Source organism: Argentina silus, assembly GCF_951799395.1.
Source record: "Argentina silus genome assembly, chromosome: 20".
In the NCBI taxonomy this organism is placed as follows: Eukaryota; Metazoa; Chordata; class Actinopteri; order Argentiniformes; family Argentinidae; genus Argentina; species Argentina silus.
The window spans coordinates 16,471,280-16,492,717 of NC_139674.1; the positions used below are offsets into that span (position 1 = coordinate 16,471,280).

At 52.2% G+C, this 21,438-nt stretch overlaps 1 protein-coding gene across 1 annotated transcript; it reads right to left on the bottom strand.

Moving 5' to 3' along the window:
• Positions 1 to 3,768: 3,768 nt before the first annotated feature.
• cand1 (cullin-associated and neddylation-dissociated 1) lies at positions 3,769 to 19,818 on the bottom strand. The gene is made up of 16 exons (XM_083691974.1): positions 19,562 to 19,818; positions 17,032 to 17,175; positions 15,968 to 16,122; positions 15,356 to 15,479; positions 14,702 to 14,958; positions 13,958 to 14,063; positions 13,284 to 13,429; positions 12,767 to 13,059; positions 11,905 to 12,046; positions 10,146 to 10,750; positions 8,424 to 9,315; positions 8,171 to 8,266; positions 6,022 to 6,191; positions 5,572 to 5,736; positions 4,687 to 4,794; positions 3,769 to 4,366 (listed from the first exon to the last, which is right to left on the bottom strand). Exons 1-16 carry the CDS (start codon positions 19,627 to 19,629, stop codon positions 4,142 to 4,144), a joined length of 3,696 nt encoding a protein of 1,231 aa, XP_083548100.1. The 5' UTR covers positions 19,630 to 19,818; the 3' UTR covers positions 3,769 to 4,141.
• Positions 19,819 to 21,438: the final 1,620 nt, after the last annotated feature.

The following is a 21,438-nucleotide window of genomic DNA, read 5'->3' on the forward strand; positions in this document are numbered from 1 at the left end:
CCCCTGTGTGTGTGTGTGTGTGTGTGTGTGTGTGTGTGTGTTTGTAGTTATCTAATCAGCTCAGCATTGTGACATCGCTCTACTCCTGCAATGACAGGGCTAAAAGCAGCCTGGGGGGAGGGGAGGGGAATGTGTGTGTGTGTGTGTGTGTGTGTGTGTGTGTGTGTGTGTGTGTGTGTGCTGTATGGCCATGCAAGGCAGTGTCAGGGACGACCTCGGCCCACATTGTACCCCACCCCCCCGGTTACGCCCCACCCCCCCGGCCACGCAGGCCTCCCAGGATAGCACAGCCGTATATTTAGCCTGTGGGTCTGTGTGTGTGTGTGTGTGTGTGTCCTGGCTCCTATTCTGAGAACCTGACTGTCATCTGGACTAAAGGGTTTACAATCAATACATATGGGCACAATAAATAAATATCAGTTCTCTTCCCTGTTGAGTGTGTGTGTGTGTGTGTGTGTGTGTGTGTGTGTGTGTGTGTGTGTGTGTGGCCCCAGGGTTATGGTTAGGGCTGGGCTAAGGCTAGAGCTAGGTTAGCTGCTGAAGGTAGTGATAAAGGTGATGAAGTGGAATAAGGAGAGTCATGAACATGAATGAGTGGACACTGCCCTCCTGTGGTCAGGACACCACACTACAGCCAGCTCCTCTCAGCTCCTCTCTGCTCCTCTCAGCTCCTCTCTGCTCCTCTCAGCTCCTCTCAGCTCCTCTCTGCTCCTCTCTGCTCCTCTCAGCTCCTCTCTGCTCCTCTCAGCTCCTCTCAGCTCCTCTCAGCTCCTCTCTGCTCCTCTCTGCTCCTCTCTGCTCCTGCTCCACTCAACCTTTTCATGACTTTGGTGTCAGAATATTAAATATTATCTGAATAGTTAACAGTCGGTACGCACTTCCGTACCCCGTATCCATAGAAACTCTGGCTCCGGTAACCGTACCGGGTTTCTATGGATACGGAGTTCGGTGTGTCTGTTCGTGGCGTCGTTACTAACGTCCGTCACCGTCCAACAGCTGCAGAACCATTAAAACCCAAACACGAGCGGGCTGACGGTGACTCAGTGGCAGCTAGCCTGTTAGCCAGCTAGCCTGTTAGCCAGCTAGCCTGTTAGCTTGTTAGAATGTGTCTTTTAAAAACCCACTAAAGTGAAACTCGTCATTTCCAGTATTTTGGTTTGGATTTTGGCTTCACCAGATAAACGTAGCATTAGCATTAGCAGTAGCATTAGCATTTACATCACCCAAACATGAAGAGAGGTTTCTGCCTCCGTGGTCCACGGCTGTGATTCAACAGCTCATGTGTAGAGTTGCTAACAAAGTTACAGCTAGCTTCAGAGTAAGTCACCTGAAACAGAAACATCCCAGAGGAAACATCCCAGAGGAAACATCCCTGAGGAAACATCCCTGAGGAAACATCCCAGAGGAAACATCCCTGAGGAAACATCCCTGAGGAAACATCCCAGAGGAAACATCCCAGAGGAAACATCCCTGAGGAAACATCCCAGAGGAAACATCCCAGAGGAAACATCCCAGAGGAAACATCCCTGAGGAAACACACAGAACCTCGGAACGAGAGGCTCAGACCAGCTGTCAATCACAAGATGAGCTGTCAATCACAAGATGAGCTGTCAATCAAAATATGAGCGTCACGCCCAGTTAATCTTGTAGTCTTCAGTTTTGAGGCATTGTCAAAAGCTACTTCTGGCATCTTTTTGAGCATTTTAATTGTAAACAGTTAAAGTACTAACCTAATATTTACCCAGAAATGATTTGATGTGGAAATCACTTAATGATTTTGCAGTTGTTTGAAAACAAACAAGAAATATTAAAACACAGTAAACAAACCATCAACACAACACAATACACACCCATGGGCCACTAAGTACAAACCACAAAATCACAACACTAGTACACACATCACAACACTAGTACACAACATCACAACACTAGTACACAACATCACAACACTAGTACACAACATCACAACACTAGTACACACATCACAACACTAGTACACACAACATCAGTACACACAACGAGGAAACAGGCATCAGCCAGAGAGAGAGGAAAGCGATCACCGTTTCGAGAGACATATTAAGATCAATAGCCATTGACACCAGATAGTGCAGGGCCACGTTCCAACACTTCTGACCTGAAGGAACCTTCAGCTGTGAGCAGGGCCACGTTCCAACACTTCTGACCTGAAGGAACCTTCAGCTGTGAGCAGGGCCACGTTCCAACACTTCTGACCTGAAGGAACCTTCAGCTGTGAGCAGGGCCACGTTCCAACACTTCTGACCTGAAGGAACCTTCCGCTGTGGGCAGGGCCACGTTCCAACACTTCTGACCTGAAGGAACCTTCAGCTGTGGGCAGGGCCACGTTCCAACACTTCTGACCTGAAGGAACCTTCCTTCCTCGCTTGTTGACCTGGAAGCTTCTGAGTGGCAGCCATCTTATCTTCAAGCGTCCTTTCCTGCCACCTGTTACCAAGGCTGCATGGATGGAACCTTTACGGAAAAGCTTAGGGAAATCACGCCCCACAATGCATTGCTCTGAAAATGAAGGATTTCGACAGGTCAAAATACTTTGGTGATGTTCTCTGACACATTTATTAAACCAATCATGTCCCCTGTAGCATCACTGTGTTGCTGTTAGGTTTGGTGAATGAATAAATCCCTAGAAATGTTGTTTCCTGTGACATCAGGGTGAACAAGGATAATCAGATTCATTCTTCTTTCCTTGAGACCTTTCCTCCCATCCTTACCTTGAACTAAGTGGCCTTTTCAAACGAGGTCAAGGAAAGGTCGTCCCCCACTGCACTGTTTAGTGTTTATATGGGCTGTCCCGTTCTCCCACTCTCACTCAGGGAATGTTAGAAGCATGAAGGAGCACATCAGAGCAGAAACAGACCTTTTATTGGTGAATATGTCCATACCATCACACACCTCAACCACTTCATCAGCTTCTACACGTCCACATAGAAACCTTTACAGAGTCACGTGTCTGCCTGCCTGTCTGTCTGTGCCTGCCTGCCTGTCTGTCTGTGTCTCTGTCTGTCTGCACTGACAGACAACGGAGGGGAGGAATGAACAACAGAGGAATGGTTCAAGAATCCATGAGACATTAGAATGTTGTCAGGGAGAGGAAGGACCCAAGATGGAGGACAGAGGATCCAAGATGGAGGACACAGGGCTCTTCAGCCTTCTCACATCTCAGCCTAACACACTAACCTCACCCGGCCTCTGACCAACGTCAGGTAGTCGTGGTGATGACTAGGTAACAACGTCAGGTAGTCGTGGTGATGACTAGGTAACAACGTCAGGTAGTCGTGGTGATGACTAGGTAACAACGTCAGGTAGTCGTGAGTCAATGCAGAAGCGGGAATGAAATAAGGAAACAAACATATCCAGTCTTTCAACAGTGCACCCCCTGATCTGTCTCTCTCTCTCTCTCTCTCACACACACACACACACACACACACACACACACACACACACACACACACACACACACACACACAGCTTCTAGCTCCTTAACCAACAAGTTGAAAAGAAAATCCAACAGAGGATGTTCACGTCGTACAAAAACACCATCACTACATCTGTGTGGTAACCATGGTAACTCACTACATCTGTGTGGTAACCATGGTAACTCACTACATCTGCATGGTGACAGAAAAAGTAAGGTGGTTCTGAAACCATTAAACCATAAGAATGCTGCTATCCCTCCCCTCCCTCCCTCCCCTCCCTCCCCTCATCTCCCACTGGTGGAGCTAAGGTCAGATGTGTTTCCATTGGTCAGTTTTATTTCAGTGTCTCTGTACCTGTACAGTTACAAAACCTACCAACCAACAAACAACAATAACAACAACAACAACAACCAAACCCATTTGTTGTCTATAGAAAAAAAGAGAGGAAATGTGGTGATAAGCGTCCAAGCTTCAGAATGGATTTCTTTTTCTTTTTTTTTTGTTCTTTTTTTTGTTGAAAATTTCTAGATCTATGTTTTAACATTTTCAGGTTTTAAGTCTTTTTTTTCCTTTTTTTTTCTCTCCTCTAACTGTTGAATCAGTGCAATGCATCATGGGACATAGGAGGGTCCCCCCCCTCGGAGGCGGGGTTTCGCTGCTGCGGCATCATGGGAAGAAGGGGGCGTGGCCTAGCTGGTGTCCATGGACTCCATGTTGGCGGAGGAGGAGTCCCGCTGGATGGAGTCAAAGATGGCCGCCAGCTCGGGGTTGGAGCTGATCTGGGTCTGGAACTCAGCCATCAGGGGACTCTTCTCAGCCTCGGGGATGGTCAGCAGGGCAACCACCGCCCGCATGGCCGAACGCTTCAGCTCATCCTGCTTCTCAAACTCCTGCTTGACAGAGTTGGCCTTCACCTGGGGGGGAGAGGGTAGGGGCCAGAGGTCAGGGTCAAGGTTAGGGGTCAGGGTCTCACCTTGGTGGTGCAGGGTTAGGGTCAGAGGTCAGGGTCAAGGTTAGGGATCAGGGTCTCAGCTTGGTGGTGCAGCTTAGGGATTAGGGGTCAGGGAGTCGGGGTCAGGGTTAGGGGTCAGGGAGTAGGGGGTCAGGGTTAGGGAGTCGGGGAGTAGGGGTGAGGGTTAGGGGTCAGGGAGTAGGGGTCAAGGTCAGGGTTAGAGAGTAGGGGTCAGGGTTAGAGAGTAGGGGTCAGGGTTAGGGAGTAGGGGTCAGGGTTCACCTTAGTGGTGCAGGTGGCTCTGAGCGGCTCCACCAGTCTGTCCAGTCTCTGCAGCACAGCGCTGGGACACAGACACGACAGTCTGGCCAGCATCAGGAAGGTCAGCATCTGATAACAACATCATCACCACCATCATCATCACCACCATCATCATCACCACCATCATCACCAACACCACCATCAACAACAGCGTGTCTGTAGTGTGTGTGTTGGTCCCAGGTGTAGGTGTGTGTGTGTGTGTGTGTGTGTGTGTGTGTCTCAATGACCCGATGAAATAGATAGAAAATAAAAACAATCTATAATATAATACAATAAATATAATATAAATCTATAATCTGGATATTTTTGTTGACAGATGAAAGACGAGACAAAGTGATTTAAACCAGACTTCCCCCGACCAGGTGCATGGTGGGATAGCTACCTGGCTACTAACTAAGTTTACCTGGTTTTGCCTAAAAATGTGTCCATGGGTGGATTTGAACCTGGGAGTCGTCGGTAACATCTGACTATGGAGGATAGGGTTAGACTACAACTATGGAGGATAGGGTTAGACTACAACTATGGAGGATAGGGTTAGACTACAACTCATATGCACTTTTCCACTCAAGACTAAGACTAAATCTAAAATGGCTGTCAAAATGAACACTTAATTAACACTGTGTGTGTGTTGGTACAAGGTGTGTGTCTCAGGTGTGTGTGTGTGTTGTTCTCAGGTGTGTGTGTGTGTGTGTGGGTCTCAGGTGTGTGTGTGTGTGTGTGTTGTTCCCAGGTGTGTGTGTGTGTGTGTTGTTCTCAGATGTGTGTGTTGTTCTCAGGTGTGTGTATGTGTGTGTGTCTCAGGTGTGTGTGTGTGTGTTGTTCCCAGGTGTGTGTGTGTGTATGTACCTTGATGTCGTAGTGGTCCTTCAGGCCGTCCTCGACGTGGTTGAGGAACTCAAAGATGTCCAGGCGGTCCAGACAGCTGTCCAGCAGTGTGTACATGCACTCAAACGCTGCCTTCCTGATGTCCAGACCATCGTCCACCGTGTGCTTAAACGGCCCCATCTCCACCTGGAGGGGGCGGGGGGAGGGAGGGAGGGAGAGAGAGGATACAGCAGAATTAGAGTTCGTATTTTCAGCCAGAACCTGATCAGACCCGTCAGGCCTGGCCCAAGCCCGTTGGTTCTGGCCGAAAATACAAACTCTAAAGAACATTTAAGTTGGTTTTTGAGCGCTATTTTGACATTCTCTGGCTGTTTCTGTCAGTCTGTTGGTGTTTAAAGACTGCTGTCCTGCACCTGACCTGCACCTGAGTCAGGAGATGAGATTGGAGGACAGGAGAGGGAGATGTTTCACCTCTCTGATGAGCTCCTTCCTGACTTTGGTCTCGTTGTAGAGGTGAGGCAGCACTGTGTCCAGAAGCTCCCGGATCAGAGACGGCTTATTATGGGCTGCAGAGTTAAACGTTACCAGGGCAACCCGCCGCACGTTCAGGTCTGGGTCCTCCAACGTCTTCAGGAAGTCACCTGATCAACAACAACAACAACAACAGGAAGTCACCTGAGTGTAAATACCTGTATATGTAGTGTTATGTAGTGTATACAGTGCATTTGGAAAGTATTTAGACCCCTTCACCTTTTCCACATTTATGTTATGTTATAGACTCAATTTGAAATGAATTAAATTATTTTCTTTCCTCATCAATCTACACACAATACCCCCATAATGACAAAGCCAAAACAGGTTTTTAGAAATGTTTGCTAATTTATTAAAAATATCACATTTACATAAGTATTCAGACGCTACAAGCTTGGCACACCTGTATTTGGGGAGTTTCTCCCATTCTTCTCAAGCTCTGACAGGTTGGATGGGGAGCGTCAGTGCACAGCTATTTTCAGGTCTCTCCAGAGATGTTTGATCGGGTTCAAGTCCGGGCTCTGGCTGGGCCACTCAAGTCGCGAAGCCACTCCTGAGTTGTCTTGGCTGTGTGCTCAGGGTCGTTGTCCTGTTGGAAGGTGAACCTTCACCCCAGTCTGAGGTCCTGAGTGCTCTGGAGCAGGTTTTCATCAAGGATCTCTCAGTACTTTGCTCCGTTCATCTTTCCCTCGATCCTGACTAGTCTCCCAGTCCCTGCCGCTGAAAAACATCCCCACAGCATGATGCTGCCACCACAATGCTTCACCGTAGGGATGGTATTGGCCAGGTGATGAGCGGTGCCTGGTTTCCTCCAGACGTGACGCTTGGCATTCAGGCCAAAGAGTTCAATCTTGGTTTCATCACACCAGAGAATCTTTTTTCTCATGGTCTGAGAGTCCTTTAGGTTCCTTTTGGCAAACTCCAAGTGGGCTGAAGTGCTTTTTACTGAGGAGTGGCTTCTGGCCACTCTACCATAAAGGCCTGATTGGTGGAGTGCTGCAGAGATGGTTGTCCTTCTGGAAGGTTCTCCCATCTCTACAGAGGAACTCTGGAGCTCTGTCAGAGTGACCACTGGGTTCTTGGTCACCTCCCTGACGATGGCCCTTCTCCCCCTATTGCTCAGTTTGGTCAGGCGGCGAGCTCTAGGAAGAGTCTTGGTGGTTCCAAACTTCTTCCATTTAAGAATGATGGAGGCTACTGTGTTCTTGGGGACCTTCAATACTGCAGACATTTTTTTGTCCCCTTCCCCAGATCTGTGCCTCAACACAATCCTGTCTCGGAGGTCTACGGACAATTCCTTTGACCTCATGGCCTGGTTTTTGCTCTGACATGCACTGTCAACTGTGGGACCTTATATAGACAGGTGTGTGCCATTCCAAATCATGTCCAATCAATTGAATTTACCACAGGTGGACTTCAATCAAGTCGTAGAAACATCTCAAGGATGATCAATGGAAACAGGATGCACCTGAGCTCAATTTTGAGTGTCATAGCAAAGGGTATTTTTATACTTATGTAAATGTGATCAGTTTTTTCTTTTGAATAAATTAGCAAACATTTCTAAAGACCTGTTTTGGCTTTGTCATTATGGGGTATTGTGTGTAGATTGATGAGGGAAAAAAATAATTGAATCCATTTGAGAATAAGGCTGTAACAACAAAATGTGGAAAAAGTGAAGGGGTCTGAATACTTTCTGAATGCACTGTATGTAGTGTCTATGCAGGGTATATGTAGCGTTATGTAGTGTGTATGCAGGATATATGTAGTGTTATGTAGTGTGTATGCAGGGTATATGTAGCGTTATGTACTGTTTTTGCAGGGTTATGTAGTGTGTATGCAGGGTTATGTAGTGTTATGTAGTGTGTATGCAGGGTTATGTAGTGCCTATGCAGGGTTATGTAGTGTGTATGCAGGGTTATGTAGTGTTATGTAGTGTGTATGCAGGGTTATGTAGTGTGTATGCAGGGTTATGTAGTGTGTATGCAGGGTTATGTAGTGTTATGTAGTGTGTATGCAGGGTTATGTAGTGTGTATGCAGGGTTATGTAGTGTGTATGCAGGGTTATGTAATGCCTATGCAGGATACGTACCTATGCAGTTCTTGAGCAGGGGGTCGATGGTCTGAGGGTGGTCAGAGATGGTGAACTTCACCGCTGTCACCACAGAGCTCCTGGCATAAGATGACCCTGGAACACACACACACACACACACACACACACACACACACACACACACACACACACACACACACACACTTTATTTCTAATTCACACACTCTCACTATTGAGGCGGGGCAGCAGGATGTGTGTGTGTGAGTGTGTGTGAGTGTGTGAGTGTGTGTACCTGACAGCAGGTAGCTCTTGAGGCGGGGCAGCAGGGTCTGAGGGTCTATGAGTGTGAGTCGTCCCAGACACTCTGCCACCACGTTCCTGGTGCCCTCCTCCACACACTCACAGTGGGTCAGCAGCAGCGCCCACACCGCCTCCACGTAGGGCCGCAGCCCCGCCACCGCCGCCGACCCGATCACCTCCTTCAGCGAGTGGAGCAGGAGGTACTGGCGCCGCGGCTGGCCCGAGATCTCCGCCAGCACGAAGGGCAGGTACTGGGGCAGGTTGCCCACGGCGATGGCGCCCAGGGCGTAGGAGGCAGCTGACTTGACCTCCTCGCTGGGGGAGGAGAAGGCCTCCAGAACCACGGCCGGCAGGTCCGGCTGGCCGCTCAGGTCCACATGGTGACCCACCTCCCCCAGAGACAGCAGTGCCAGCAGGCGGATCGAGTCACTGGATCGGGAGTTCTTGACGTCCTGAATGAACTGGGCCACCACGGCCGGGCCCTCCTTGGGACAGGCTCGGGTCAGCGCTGCAACACACTTGGCGATGGAGTAGTAGGACTGCTTGTGGGCCAGCGAGGAGGTCTGGGCGTAGACGGGCCCGGTCAGCATGCGCAGCAGGTCCATGTAGCCCAGGCTGGCCGTCCCCGTGGCAACCAAGGCCTGGAAGAAGTCCAGCATGGCGCTGAGGGCACCGCCCTGCAGGAGGGGCGAGCGGACCAGAGAGATGAGCTCTGATAGGATGGAGCCGCTGACCCGTGCCAGGGAGGCGGGGTGTACCCGCGCCAGCGTGGTCAGGAAGCTGATGGCCATCTGGGACACGTGCATGTCACTCTCACTGACCAGCGCTGGCAGCTCCACCAGAACCGCCTCGATCATCTCTGGAGTCACACTGTCACTGTAGTTCTGGAGGAGGGGGGAGGAGGAGGGAGGAGGGGGGGGAGGAGGAGGAGGGAGGAGGGGGGGGAGGAGGAGGAGGGAGGAGGGGGAGGGAGGAGGAGGGAGGAGGGGGGGGGAGGAGGGAGGAGGAGGAGGGAGCGAGGGGAGAGGGGAGGAGGGGGAGGGAGCGAGGGGAGAGGGGAGAGGGGAGGAGGGAGGAGGGGAGATCAAACTTATTATTCTCAATTAGATTATTTTTGTCTTTAGTTTCTTTTGGTCCACGATTCTACAGGAGAATTATTTCAGTACTTAAATTAAATTAATTGTCAGACAGACAGACAGGCAGGCAGACAGGCAGGCAGGCAGAGACACAGACAGACAGACAGACAGAGACACCGACAGGCAGACAGAGACACAGACAGGCAGACAGACAGGCAGGCAGAGACACAGACAGAGACACAGACAGACAGACAGAGACACAGACAGATAGACAGGCAGGCAGAGACACAGACAGACAGACAGGCAGGCAGAGACACAGACAGACAGACAGACAGAGACACAGACAGACAGACAGACAGAGACACAGACTGACAGATAGACAGAGACACAGACAGACAGACAGACAGACAGAGACACAGACTGACAGATAGACAGACAGGCAGGCAGGCAGAGACACAGACAGAGACACAGACAGACAGACAGAGACACAGACTGACAGATAGACAGACAGGCAGGCAGAGACACAGACTGACAGATAGACAGAGACACAGACTGACAAACAGACAGACAGACAGAGACACAGACAGACAGACTGACTGACTGACTGACTGACAGATAGACAGATAGACAGACAGTACCTTGACCAGTATGTCGAGAGCCGCCAGTGTTCCCAGTTTGAGCGCCCGCTGGTTCTTGCGCAGGAAGGAGGCGAGGATAGGCACCGCCTCCGCCAGGACGGGCCGCAGGTCGATGTTGAGCGGCGAGGCGGCGATGAGTGTGAGCGCCTTGACGGTGGTCAGACGAGTGATCTCGTTCTTCAGACGCTCCAGGAAGATCAGCAGGACGCCGGGGAGCTCCGCCCCCAGGCTGTCACCCAGGTTACAGATGATCTGGCCCATACAGGAGATGGCCCGCTCCTTCACTTCCTGGTCGATGTCGGCCGCCTTCAGGCGCCGGATGGTGCAGGCGAAGAGGTCGGCCACGTAGGGGGAGGAGTCGAAGGAGGAGTCTGATTGGTCCAGAGGCCGGATGACCTTGACCAGCTGCTGGGTGACCAGGAGAGCCTCGGAGGTGATCTTGTAGAAGGGGTCTCCCACGCAGGCCACCAGGGGCGGGACCAACGCGGCCACGTGGGGGTGGAAGACCTGTGGCTGGTGGGAGCAGAGGATGACATACAGGCAGGACAGGGCGTCGATCTTCAGGTTGGACGAACTAGACTTGTCGTTCAGGGAGAAGATGATTCCTGCAGGGAGACGAGATCACGTTAGCCCACGCCTAAGATGAGATCACGTTAGCCCACGCCTAAGACGAGATCACGTTAGCCCACGCCTAAGACGAGATCACGTTAGCCCTGTGCAGGGTGTGTGTGTGTGTGTGTACCTGGGACCAGGACAGGGATGTGCAGGGTGTGTGTGTGTGTGTGTGTGTGACCTGGGACCAGGACGGCGATGTGCAGGGTGTGTGTGTGTGTGTGTGTGACCTGGTACCAGGACGGGGATGTGCAGGGTGTGTGTGTGTGTGTGTGTGACCTGGGACCAGGACAGGGATGTGCAGGGTGTGTGTGTGTGTGTGTGTGTGACCTGGGACCAGGACAGGGATGTGCAGGGTGTGTGTGTGTGTGTGTGTGTGTGACCTGGGACCAGGATAGGGATGTGCAGGGTGTGTGTGTGTGTGTGTGTGTGTGTGTGTGTGAGAGAGACCTGGGACCAGGATAGGGATGTGCAGGGTGTGTGTGTGTGTGTGTGTGTGTGTGTGTGTGTGTGTGTGTGAGAGAGAGACCTGGGACCAGGACAGGGATGTGCAGGGTGTGTGTGTGTGTGACCTGGGACCAGGACGGGGATGTGCAGGGTGTGTGTGTGTGTGTGTGTGTGTGACCTGGGACCAGGATGGGGATGTGCAGGGTGTGTGTGTGTGTGTGTGTGTGACCTGGGACCAGGACGGGGATGTGCAGGGTGTGTGTATGTGTGTGTGTGTGTGACCTGGGACCAGGACGGGGATGTGCAGGGTGTGTGTGTGTGTGTGTGTGACCTGGGACCAGGACGGGGATGTGCAGGGTGTGTGTGTGTGTGACCTGGGACCAGGACGGGGATGTGCAGGGTGTGTGTGTGTGTGTGTGTGTGTGTGACCTGGGACCAGGACGGGGATGTGCAGGGTGCGTGTGTGTGTGTGTGTGTGTGTGTGACCTGGGACCAGGACGGGGATGTGCAGGGTGTGTGTGTGTGTGTGTGTGTGTGTGTGACCTGGGACCAGGACGGGGATGTGCAGGGTGTGTGTGTGTGTGTGTGACCTGGGACCAGGACGGGGATGTGCAGGGTGTGTGTGTGTGTGTGTGTGTGTGTGACCTGGGACCAGGACGGGGATGTGCAGGGTGTGTGTGTGTGTGTGTGTGTGTGTGACCTGGGACCAGGACGGGGATGTGCAGGGTCAGGGCTCCAGGCAGGACGTTGACCAGCTCTGTCAGCATGTTGAAGCAGCACTGTCGGGTCTTCACACTCTTCTCCTTCATCTGCTTGTGCAGCGCCTTGACGATCATAGGAACCTGCACACACACACACACACTCTCTGACATACTGGTCAAGGTACTGTCTGTCTATCTGTCTATCACTCTGTGTGTGTGTGTGTGAGCATGGTGAGGGGGTCTCTGTGTGTGTGTGTGTGTGTGTGTGTGTGTGTGTGTGTGAGACCTGGCTCTGCAGCATGGTGAGGGGGTCTCTGTGTGTGTGTGTGTGTGTGTGTGTGGGTGTGTGAGAGACCTGACTCTGCAGCATGGTGAGGGGGTCTCTGTGTGTGTGTGTGTGTGTGTGTGTGAGAGACCTGGCTCTGCAGCATGGTGAGGGGGTCTCTGTGTGTGTGTGTGTGTGTGTGTGAGAGACCTGGCTCTGCAGCATGGTGAGGGGGTCTCTGTGTGTGTGTGTGTGTGTGTGTGTGTGTGTGAGACCTGGCTCTGCAGCATGGTGAGGGGGTCTCTGTGTGTGTGTGTGTGTGTGTGTGTGTGTGAGAGACCTGGCTCTGCAGCATGGTGAGGGGGTCTCTGTGTGTGTGTGTGTGTGTGTGTGTGTGTGTGAGAGACCTGGCTCTGCAGCATGGTGAGGGGGTCTCTGTGTGTGTGTGTGTGTGTGTGTGTGAGACCTGGCTCTGCAGCATGGTGAGGGGGTCTCTGTGTGTGTGTGTGTGTGTGTGTGTGTGTGTGTGTGAGAGACCTGGCTCTGCAGCATGGTGAGGGGGTCTCTGTGTGTGTGTGTGTGTGTGTGTGTGAGACCTGGCTCTGCAGCATGGTGAGGGGCGTGTCTCCCTGCTCCATGGCATCGGGGTCGTTGAGCCAGCTGTGGGCGGGGCGTGTCTGTTTGAGGAGGGACAGGTGGGCGTGGAACACGTCGGCCTTCACGTTCTCCTCGCGCTCCTTGAAGCGTGCGACCAGCGCCGGGGACACGCTGCGGTAGAACTCCGGCAGCATCTCGTGACGCGTCGACACCACGGCGTCCAGGCACTTAGCAGCCGCGCGGCGAACCTTCCAGCTCATATCATCATCATCACTGTACTCATCATCACTACCTGGGGGGGGGGGGGGGGGGGGTTTAGAAACATCACTGTACTCATCATCACTACCTGGGGGGGGGGGTTAGAAACATCACTGTACTCATCATCACTACCTGGGGGGGGGGGGGTTAGAAACATCACTGTACTCATCATCACTACCTGGGGGGGGGGGGGTTGGGGGGGGGGTTAGAAACATCACTGTACTCATCATCACTACCTGGGGGGGGGGGGGGAGGTACCTTGGTAGTCATCGTCGGCGGCATCGGCGTCCATGGCGTCTGCGTCTGCGTCGTCGTCGTCGTAGTTGTAGTTGGGGTCGTAGGTCAGGTACTTCAGACAGATACTGATCACCGTGGAAACGTGGGGGTACACCTCCTTGGGACACCTGAGGAGAGGAGAGGAGGAGAGAGGAGGAGAAGAGAGGAGGGGAAGAGAGGAGAGGAGGAGAGGAGAGGAAGAGAAGAAAGGAGAGGAGAGGAGAAGAGAGGAGGAGAGAGGAGGAGAGAGGAGAAGAGAGGAGAAGAGAGGAGGTCGTTGATTCCAGCTCGACAAAGTTTGTAACTCTCAAGGCCTGTGTGTTTTTATAGAAGACAATGGAGGACAGACAGACAGACACACTGGAGGACAGACAGACAGGCACTCTGAGGAGGGGAGGGAGGGAGGGAGGGGAGGAGGGGAGGGAGGGAGGAGGGGAGGAGGGAGGGAGAGAGGGAAGGAGGAGGGAGGAGGGAGGGAGGAGGGGAGGAAAGGAGGAGGGAGGAGGGGAGGGGAGGGAGGGAGCCAATCAGCTACAGGCTAGTCAAAGGTCAGGGGAAAAGCTGTTTAAAAAGCGGAACATCCCAAAGGTGGAAACTCAGACTACAGTTCCCAGAGTCCTTTGCTGTGTGATGGGCGAGGAGGTCATGTGACGTACCTGCGGACGAAGGACTCGAAGGCCTGGATGCAGTACTCCCTCAGCTCATCATCATCTACGTTACAGAACTTCACCACCAGGGGGATGATCTTCTCCAGATACTCACCTACACACGCACACGCACACGCACACACACACACACACACACTAAATGACTCTTCACTTAATTTCCTACTGACCAGCAACACACACACACACACACACACACACACACACACACACACACACACACACACACACACACACACACACACACACACACAGGGTGTAGGGACAAGGAGGTAGGGACTAGTGTCTAGGAGGTAGGAGGTAGGGACTAGGATGTAGGGTTAGGGTTAGGGTCTAGGAGGTAGGGACTAGGATGTTGGGTTAGGGTTAGGGTCTAGGAGGTAGGGACTAGGATGTAGGGTTAGGGTCTAGGAGGTAGGGACTAGGATGTAGGGTTAGGGTCTAGGAGGTAGGGACTAGGACGTAGGGTTAGGGTCTAGGAGGTAGGGACTAGGATGTAGGGTTAGGGTCTAGGAGGTAGGGACTAGGATGTAGGGTTAGGGTCTAGGAGGTAGGGACTAGGATGTAGGGTTAGGGTTAGGGTCTAGGAGGTAGGGACTAGGATGTAGGGTTAGGGTCTAGGAGGTAGGGACTAGGATGTAGGGTTAGGGTCTAGGAGGTAGGGACTAGGATGTAGGGTTAGGGTCTAGGAGGTAGGAGGTAGGGACTAGGATGTAGGGTTAGGGTTAGTCGTACCGATCCTGTGGCCCGCCTGGCGGCTGACGGCGGCGATGCTCTGGATGTAGGTGCGTGTGGTGGACATGGCGTCGTTGCGGGCGAGCTCCGTCAGGAGGTGTTCAATCAGGTCCACAAACACCAGCGAGCCGCAGCTCATCACCAGGTGACCCAGAGCCATGATGGCACGTTTCCTCACCGCCAGGCGTGGGCTGGTCAGCTGGGGCAGCAGGCACGACAGGATGGACGGGTGGAAGTTCACCAGCAGACCCCCCTGTCTGGGGGGGGGCAGGGTTAGTCCTGACCCTAGTCCTAGTCCTGACCCTAGTCCTACCCCTAGTCCTGACCCTAGTCCTAGTCCTGACCCTAGTCCTAGTCCTGACCCTAGTCCTGACCCTAGTCCTAGTCCTGACCCTAGTCCTAGTCCTGACCCTAGTCCTACCCCTAGTCCTGACCCTAGTCCTACCCCTAGTCCTGACCCTAGTCCTAGTCCTGACCCTAGTCCTACCCCTAGTCCTGACCCTAGTCCTACCCCTAGTCCTAACCCTAGTCCTGACCCTAGTCCTAACCCTCGTCCTGACCCTAGTCCTACCCCTAGTCCTAGTCCTACCCCTAGTCCTAACCCTAGTCCAAGTCCTAACCCTATACCTACCCCTAACCTTAGTCCCATCCTACCTGCAGAGCATGTCAGCCATGATGTCCAGAGCCTCCAGCTGGACAGAGACGTCCTCCTGCTTGGCGATGGCGCTGGTCAGGCGGCCCGTTATCTTCTTACACACACTGGCAGCCAGGGCAGAGCCTACACACACACACACACACACACACACACACACACACACACACACACACACACACACACACACACACACACACACACACACACACACACACACAATTGGTTGTCAGCCCTGGTGACTGTTATACAGACACAGAATCTCTCAAATATTTTCGTGATTCCTCCTCTCCTCTACCTCCTCCCCTCCCCTCCTCTCCCTCTCTCCTCTCCCTCCTTCCCTCTCTCCTCTCCCTCCTTCCCTCCCTCCTCTCCCTCCTTCCCTCCCTCCTTCCCTCTCTCCTCTCCCTCCTTCCCCCTCTCCTCATCTCTCTCCTTCCCTCCCTCCTCCCCCTCCTCCTCCCTCTCCCTCCTTCCCCCTCCCTCCTCTTCCTCCTTGGAGAGGGATGGAGGGATGAGAAGAGGAGAGGAGAAGAGGAGACTCACCAGTGGAGGCGGGGGGCAGGGAGGAGAGGAGAGAGGGATGAAGGGAGGAGGAGAGGAGGAGGACTGACCGGTGGAGGCGGGGGGCAGCTCTCCTATGACGGTCTTCAGGCCGATGGAGGAGATGTCTCTCAGCTGCTCCTTGTCTGACAGCATGTTGGTGCACAGAGTGTCAACGATCGTCTCCACCTGGTACTCCTTCACCTTACTGACCAACGGACCCAGGCTGCGCACACACACACACACACACACACACACACACACACACACACACACACACACACACACACACACACACACACACACACACACACACACACACACACACACACACACACACACACACACACACACAGTCTGTCAGATCAACAGCAGGATTGTTGCTGACACACTTCCTTCCTACTTGTCCAGGAAAAGAATGAAGACTGTTGTTGGCTAAAAACACACTTTCTAGCCCTAACGCTGCCTAGCCCTAACCCAGCTGGTGGTCCTAGCCCTAACCCTGCCTAGCCCTAACCCTGCTGGTGGTCCTAGCCCTAACCCTGCCTAGCCCTAACCCTGCTGGTGGTCCTAGCCCTAACCCTGCCTAGCCCTAACCCTGCTGGTGGTCCTAGCCCTAACCCTGCCTAGCCCTAACCCTGCTGGTGGTCCTAGCCCTAACCCTGCCTAGCCCTAACCCTGCTGGTGGTCCTAGCCCTAACCCTGCCTAGCCCTAACCCTGCTGGTGGTCCTAGCCCTAACCCTGCCTAGCCCTAACCCTGCTGGTGGTCCTAGCCATAACCCTGCCTAGCCCTAACCCTGCTGGTGGTGCTAGCCCTAACCCTAGTCCTAACCCTGCCTGGTGGTCCTAGCCCTGCCTGGTCCTAGCCCTAACCCTGGTGGTCCTAGCCCTCCCTTGTCCTAACCATCCCTGGTCCAAACCCTGTCTAGCCCTAACCTTAGTCCTAATCCTGCCTAGCGCTAACCCTAGTCCTAACCCTGCCTAGTGCTAACCCTAGTCCTAACCCTGCCTAGCCCTAACCATTCTGGTCTGGTTCTGGCTCTCCATTAGACCTGGTTCTAGTCTGGTTCTAGCTCTCCATTAGACCTGGTTCTGGTCTAGTTCTGTTCTGGTTGTGGTTGTGTTGTGACTCACCATTTGACGGCCAGGTTCTGGACCTCTCCGTTCTTGTCCTCCAGCAGCTTGAGGATCATCTTCACCACCTTCCTCTCGCTGTCGTCGTCCAGCTTGATGGAGTCCTTCTGCAGCTCCGACATCAGGTCGTTCGTGGCCATAAACCTAGAACATAGAACATAGGGCTGGGTTATAGAACATAGGGCTGGGTTAGTCTGGGGTTAGTCCGGGGCTAAGACTGAGTTAGTCTGGGGCTAAGACAGAGTTAGAGGAGAGGACATCAGGTTGTTCATGGCCATGAACATAGGACAGGGTTAGTCTGGGGCTAAAACTGGGTTTATTTTGGGCTAGGACAGGGTTAGAGGAGGGGAGATCAGGTTGTTGGTGGCCATGAACATGGAGAGAGAGGACAGAGTTAGGGTTTGTCTGGGACTAGGGGACAGGAGACGGGACAGGGTCAGTCTGAGTCTAGGACTCGGTTAGAGTCTGGCACAGAAGACACGGGAGAGGAGACAGGGCTGGGTTTGAGTAGAAGACTAAGACTGGGTTCGAATCTGGGTCTAGGGGTTAGGGTAGGGACTAGGGGACAGGATTAGGATCGAGGGGACAGGGGTCAGGGGACAGGGTTAGGGTCTAGGGGTCAGGGTCTAGGGGACAGGGGCTAGGGGTCAGGGTTTGGGTCTAAGGGACAGGGTTAGGAACTAGGGGACAGGGTTAGGGTCTAGGGACAGGGTTAGGGTCTAGGGGACAGGGTTAGGGTCTAGGGGACAGGGTTAAGGTTTAGGGGCTAGGGGTCAGGGTTAGGGTCTAGGGGACAGGGTTAAGGTTTAGGGGCTAGGGGACAGGGTTAGGGTCTAGGGGACAGGGTTAAGGTTTAGGGTCTAGGGGACATGGTTAGGGTCTAGGGGTCAGGGTTAGGGTCAAGGGGACAGGGTTAGGGTCTAAGGGTCAGGGTTATGGTTATGGTCTAGGGGACAGGGGTCAGGGTTCGGGTCTAGGGGACAGGGTTAGGGTCTAGGGATCAGGGTTAAGGTTTAGGGTCTAGGGGTCAGGGTTAGGGTCTAGAGGACAGGGTTAAGGTCTAGGGGTCAGGGTTAGGGTCTAGGGGTCAGGGTAAGGGTCTACAGGACAGGGTTAGGGTCTAGGGGTCAGGGTTAGAGTCTAGGGGACAGGGTCTAGGGAACAGGGTTAAGGTCTCTGGGTCATAGTTAGGGTCTAGGGGACAGGGTCTAGAGGACCGGGTTAGGGTCTAGGGGACAGAGTCTCTGGGACAGGGTCTAGGGGACAGGGTTAGGGCCTAGGGGTCAAAGTCTAGGGATTAGGGTCTAGGGGACAGGGTTAGGGTCTAGGGGACAGGATCTAGGGGTTAGGGTCTAGGGGACAGGATCTAGGGGTTAGGGTCTAGGGGACAGGATCTAGGGGTTAGGGTCTAGGGGACAGGGTCTAGGGGTTAGGGTCTAGGGGACAGGGTCTAGGGGTTAGGGTCTAGGGGACAGGATCTAGGGGTCAGGGTCTAGGGTCTGTCGGCCACCACCTACCAGCTGTGCAGGCCCAACAGACAAGTTCACTACCTACCTACCTACCTACCTACCTACCTACCTACCTACCTAACTACCTACCTACCTAACTACCTACCTAACTACCTACCTACCTACCTAACTACCTACCTACCTAACTACCTACCTAACTACCTACCTAACTACCTACCTAACTACCTACCTAACTACCTACCTACCTAACTACCTACCTACCTAAAACCTGTTTACAACATGTGTGTCGACAGGTTTCAGACGGACGTCCTGTCAGCGTCTCTGACCGGTGATCACCCTCACCTCACAGCTAGCCTGTTAGCCTGTTAGCCTGCGAGCTACCTGGTCCCATTAGCAGCCTGTTAGCCTGCGAGCTACCTGGTCCCATTAGCAGCCTGTTAGCCTGCGAGCTACCTGATCCCATTAGCAGCCTGCTAGCCTGTTAGCCTGCGAGCTACCTGGTCCCATTAGCAGCCTGTTAGCCTGCGAGCTACCTGGTCCCATTAGCAGCCTGTTAGCCTGCGAGCTACCTGATCCCATTAGCAGCCTGCTAGCCTGTTAGCCTGCGAGCTACCTGGTCCCATTAGCAGCCTGCTAGCCTGTTAGCCTGCTAGCCGAGTACAGGAGTTACAGCGAAGACAACTCACATTGCGGCTACGAGCTTGCTAACAAGCTAGCTAGCTGCTAGCGACACGACACTGTCTGTGAAACGTCGTTGCTATGGAAGCTAACTAGCTGTTGTCGATCGATATCAATGAGAAATGTGTGAAGTGCTGGTCGGTGAGACCGGTCCGTCTCTGCCGTGACCGGTTACCGTTCACTACCGAGCCAACACACCGACCTGACAGCCAGGTCTGGCCTTGCTAACGGCTGGCTAGCTACCTAGCTAACTTGTGCAATGTTTTCATGGGGAAGACAGCGGGTTTTTTTATAGAAAGTTTAAGAGGATCCATCTATTGCTAAATGCATGTGAATGTAAAGCATCATCAGTCTTTTATGATCATTGTAGGGAGGATATTTACCTGAAATCCTTGTCACTTGATGTCATTTTTTCCAGGAGATTAGAGATATGGTACGAGGCGCTCGCCATGTTTGCAGTCTAGTGGACTAACCTGCTAAACTACCAACCACTGGTCACGATCACGGATCTCACTGTGTCTCTCACTTCAGATCAGATTAGATTCTCTTTCCTCAATACTCTCCTCGAACGGAGCGACGTGGTGATCAGCAGCTGAACAGCGAAGGGTTCCGTCTCATCCCGCGGAGCTCGGAGGGTTTGAATGGGTGTCTGCAGAGAGGAGGAGACACGGAGGTCAGAGTTGACGGTTTCACCACCGGGATGGGACCGCTCGGTAACGGCCAGATGTTCCCGGTGCGTTCTCCAACTGCTGGGAGACTCGGAGACTCAATCAATAACCAATCAATTCGTTCACCAATCCATCAAAGTTGTCGTTCAGCTCAGACAGTTAGTAAGTGTTTTCCAGCTCCACAGACAGAAGACAGGTTAGACTGGAGACCCTCTCCACCAGGACCCCCAGACCCCCGACACCCAGACACAGTCTGGCCGATGCTCCTGACACACACACATCCCTATCCTGATAGATGCACACACAGTTAGTGTTTTTATTATTATTATATTGCATCACATTGTTGACTATTGTTGACTGATTGAGGTATTGTTGAAGAATTAGCTTGATCTCAGCCTTTCGTTGCATTGAAAACCCTGTAATGACAAATACACTTTGAATTGAATTGAGCCTCACACACACCTGATAGACGCACACACACCCTCACACACACACACACACACACACACACACACACACACACACACACCTGATAGACGCACACACACCCTCACACACACACACACACACACACACACACACACACACGCACACACCTGATAGACGCACACACACCCTCACACACACACCTGATAGACGCACACACACCCTCACACACACACCTGATAGAGAGAGGGGGGGGGGGGGGGGGACAGGACGGGACATCCTGCAGTGCCTCAAGATGAAAGCTGAGAAGGAGGGAGAATCCCTTTAGCCAGATCACCTTCAACATTCTTAGCATCAAGTCAATAAACTCAACTGTTAAGGTCAAACTATTGTTCTTTATTTGTGTAAAAAGCAGGAAGCCGGAAAAACATGAAGCCGGAAATTATTCATCCATAAAAAAAGAAACAAACAAAACTGAATGTTTCTACTGTTTCTACCATCTGATTCAGAAACAAAATACATCTTTTTTAAGTTTAGTTGAACGCAAATGTGATGTTTGGTTACATTAGTCTCATATATAATATAATATATACAATATATACAATATATATAATATACATTGCCTTCGGAAAGTATTCAGACCCCTTCACTATTCCCACATTTTGTTATAAACTTAATTTAAAATGGATTAAATTAAAAGAATTTCCCCACAATCCACACACAATACCCCAGAATTTCAGTAAATGTATTAAAATTGAAATACAAAAATACCTCATGTACAGAAGTATTCAGACCCTTTGCTCTGACACTCTTAAAATGAGCTAAAATGCAAAAATGTCATCAACAAATCACTCAATAAGTTGAATTGAGTCCATCTTAATGCAAGGATAATAGTTCATGTCATTTTGGAATTAATATCTTTGTTTTTATAGGGTCTCTGATTTGCATAGGAATCAATTACACACTGTGTAGATTAGGAGGTCACTACCAACTCAGCAAATTTAATAGTTTTCTCTTGATCCTGACAAACTCCCCAGTCCCTGCCGGTGACAAACACACCCAGAACTTGATGCAGCACCACGGTTCTTCACACCAGAGATGGTGCAGAAACTGCATTACATGTGCTGGATTTGCACCAAACTTAATGCTTTGTAGTAAAACCAAAT

Coding starts and splice junctions, on each gene's coding strand:
- cand1 (XM_083691974.1), bottom strand. CDS start 19,629: ATGGCGAGCGCCTCGTACCATATCTCTAATCTCCTGGAAAAAATGACA. Junction 16,123..17,031: donor CAGAACCTGGCCGTCAAATG/GTGAGTCACAAC, acceptor GTGTGTGCGCAG/CCTGGGTCCGTTGGTCAGTA. Junction 4,367..4,686: donor GAGCCACCTGCACCACTAAG/GTGAACCCTGAC, acceptor TCTCCCCCCCAG/GTGAAGGCCAACTCTGTCAA.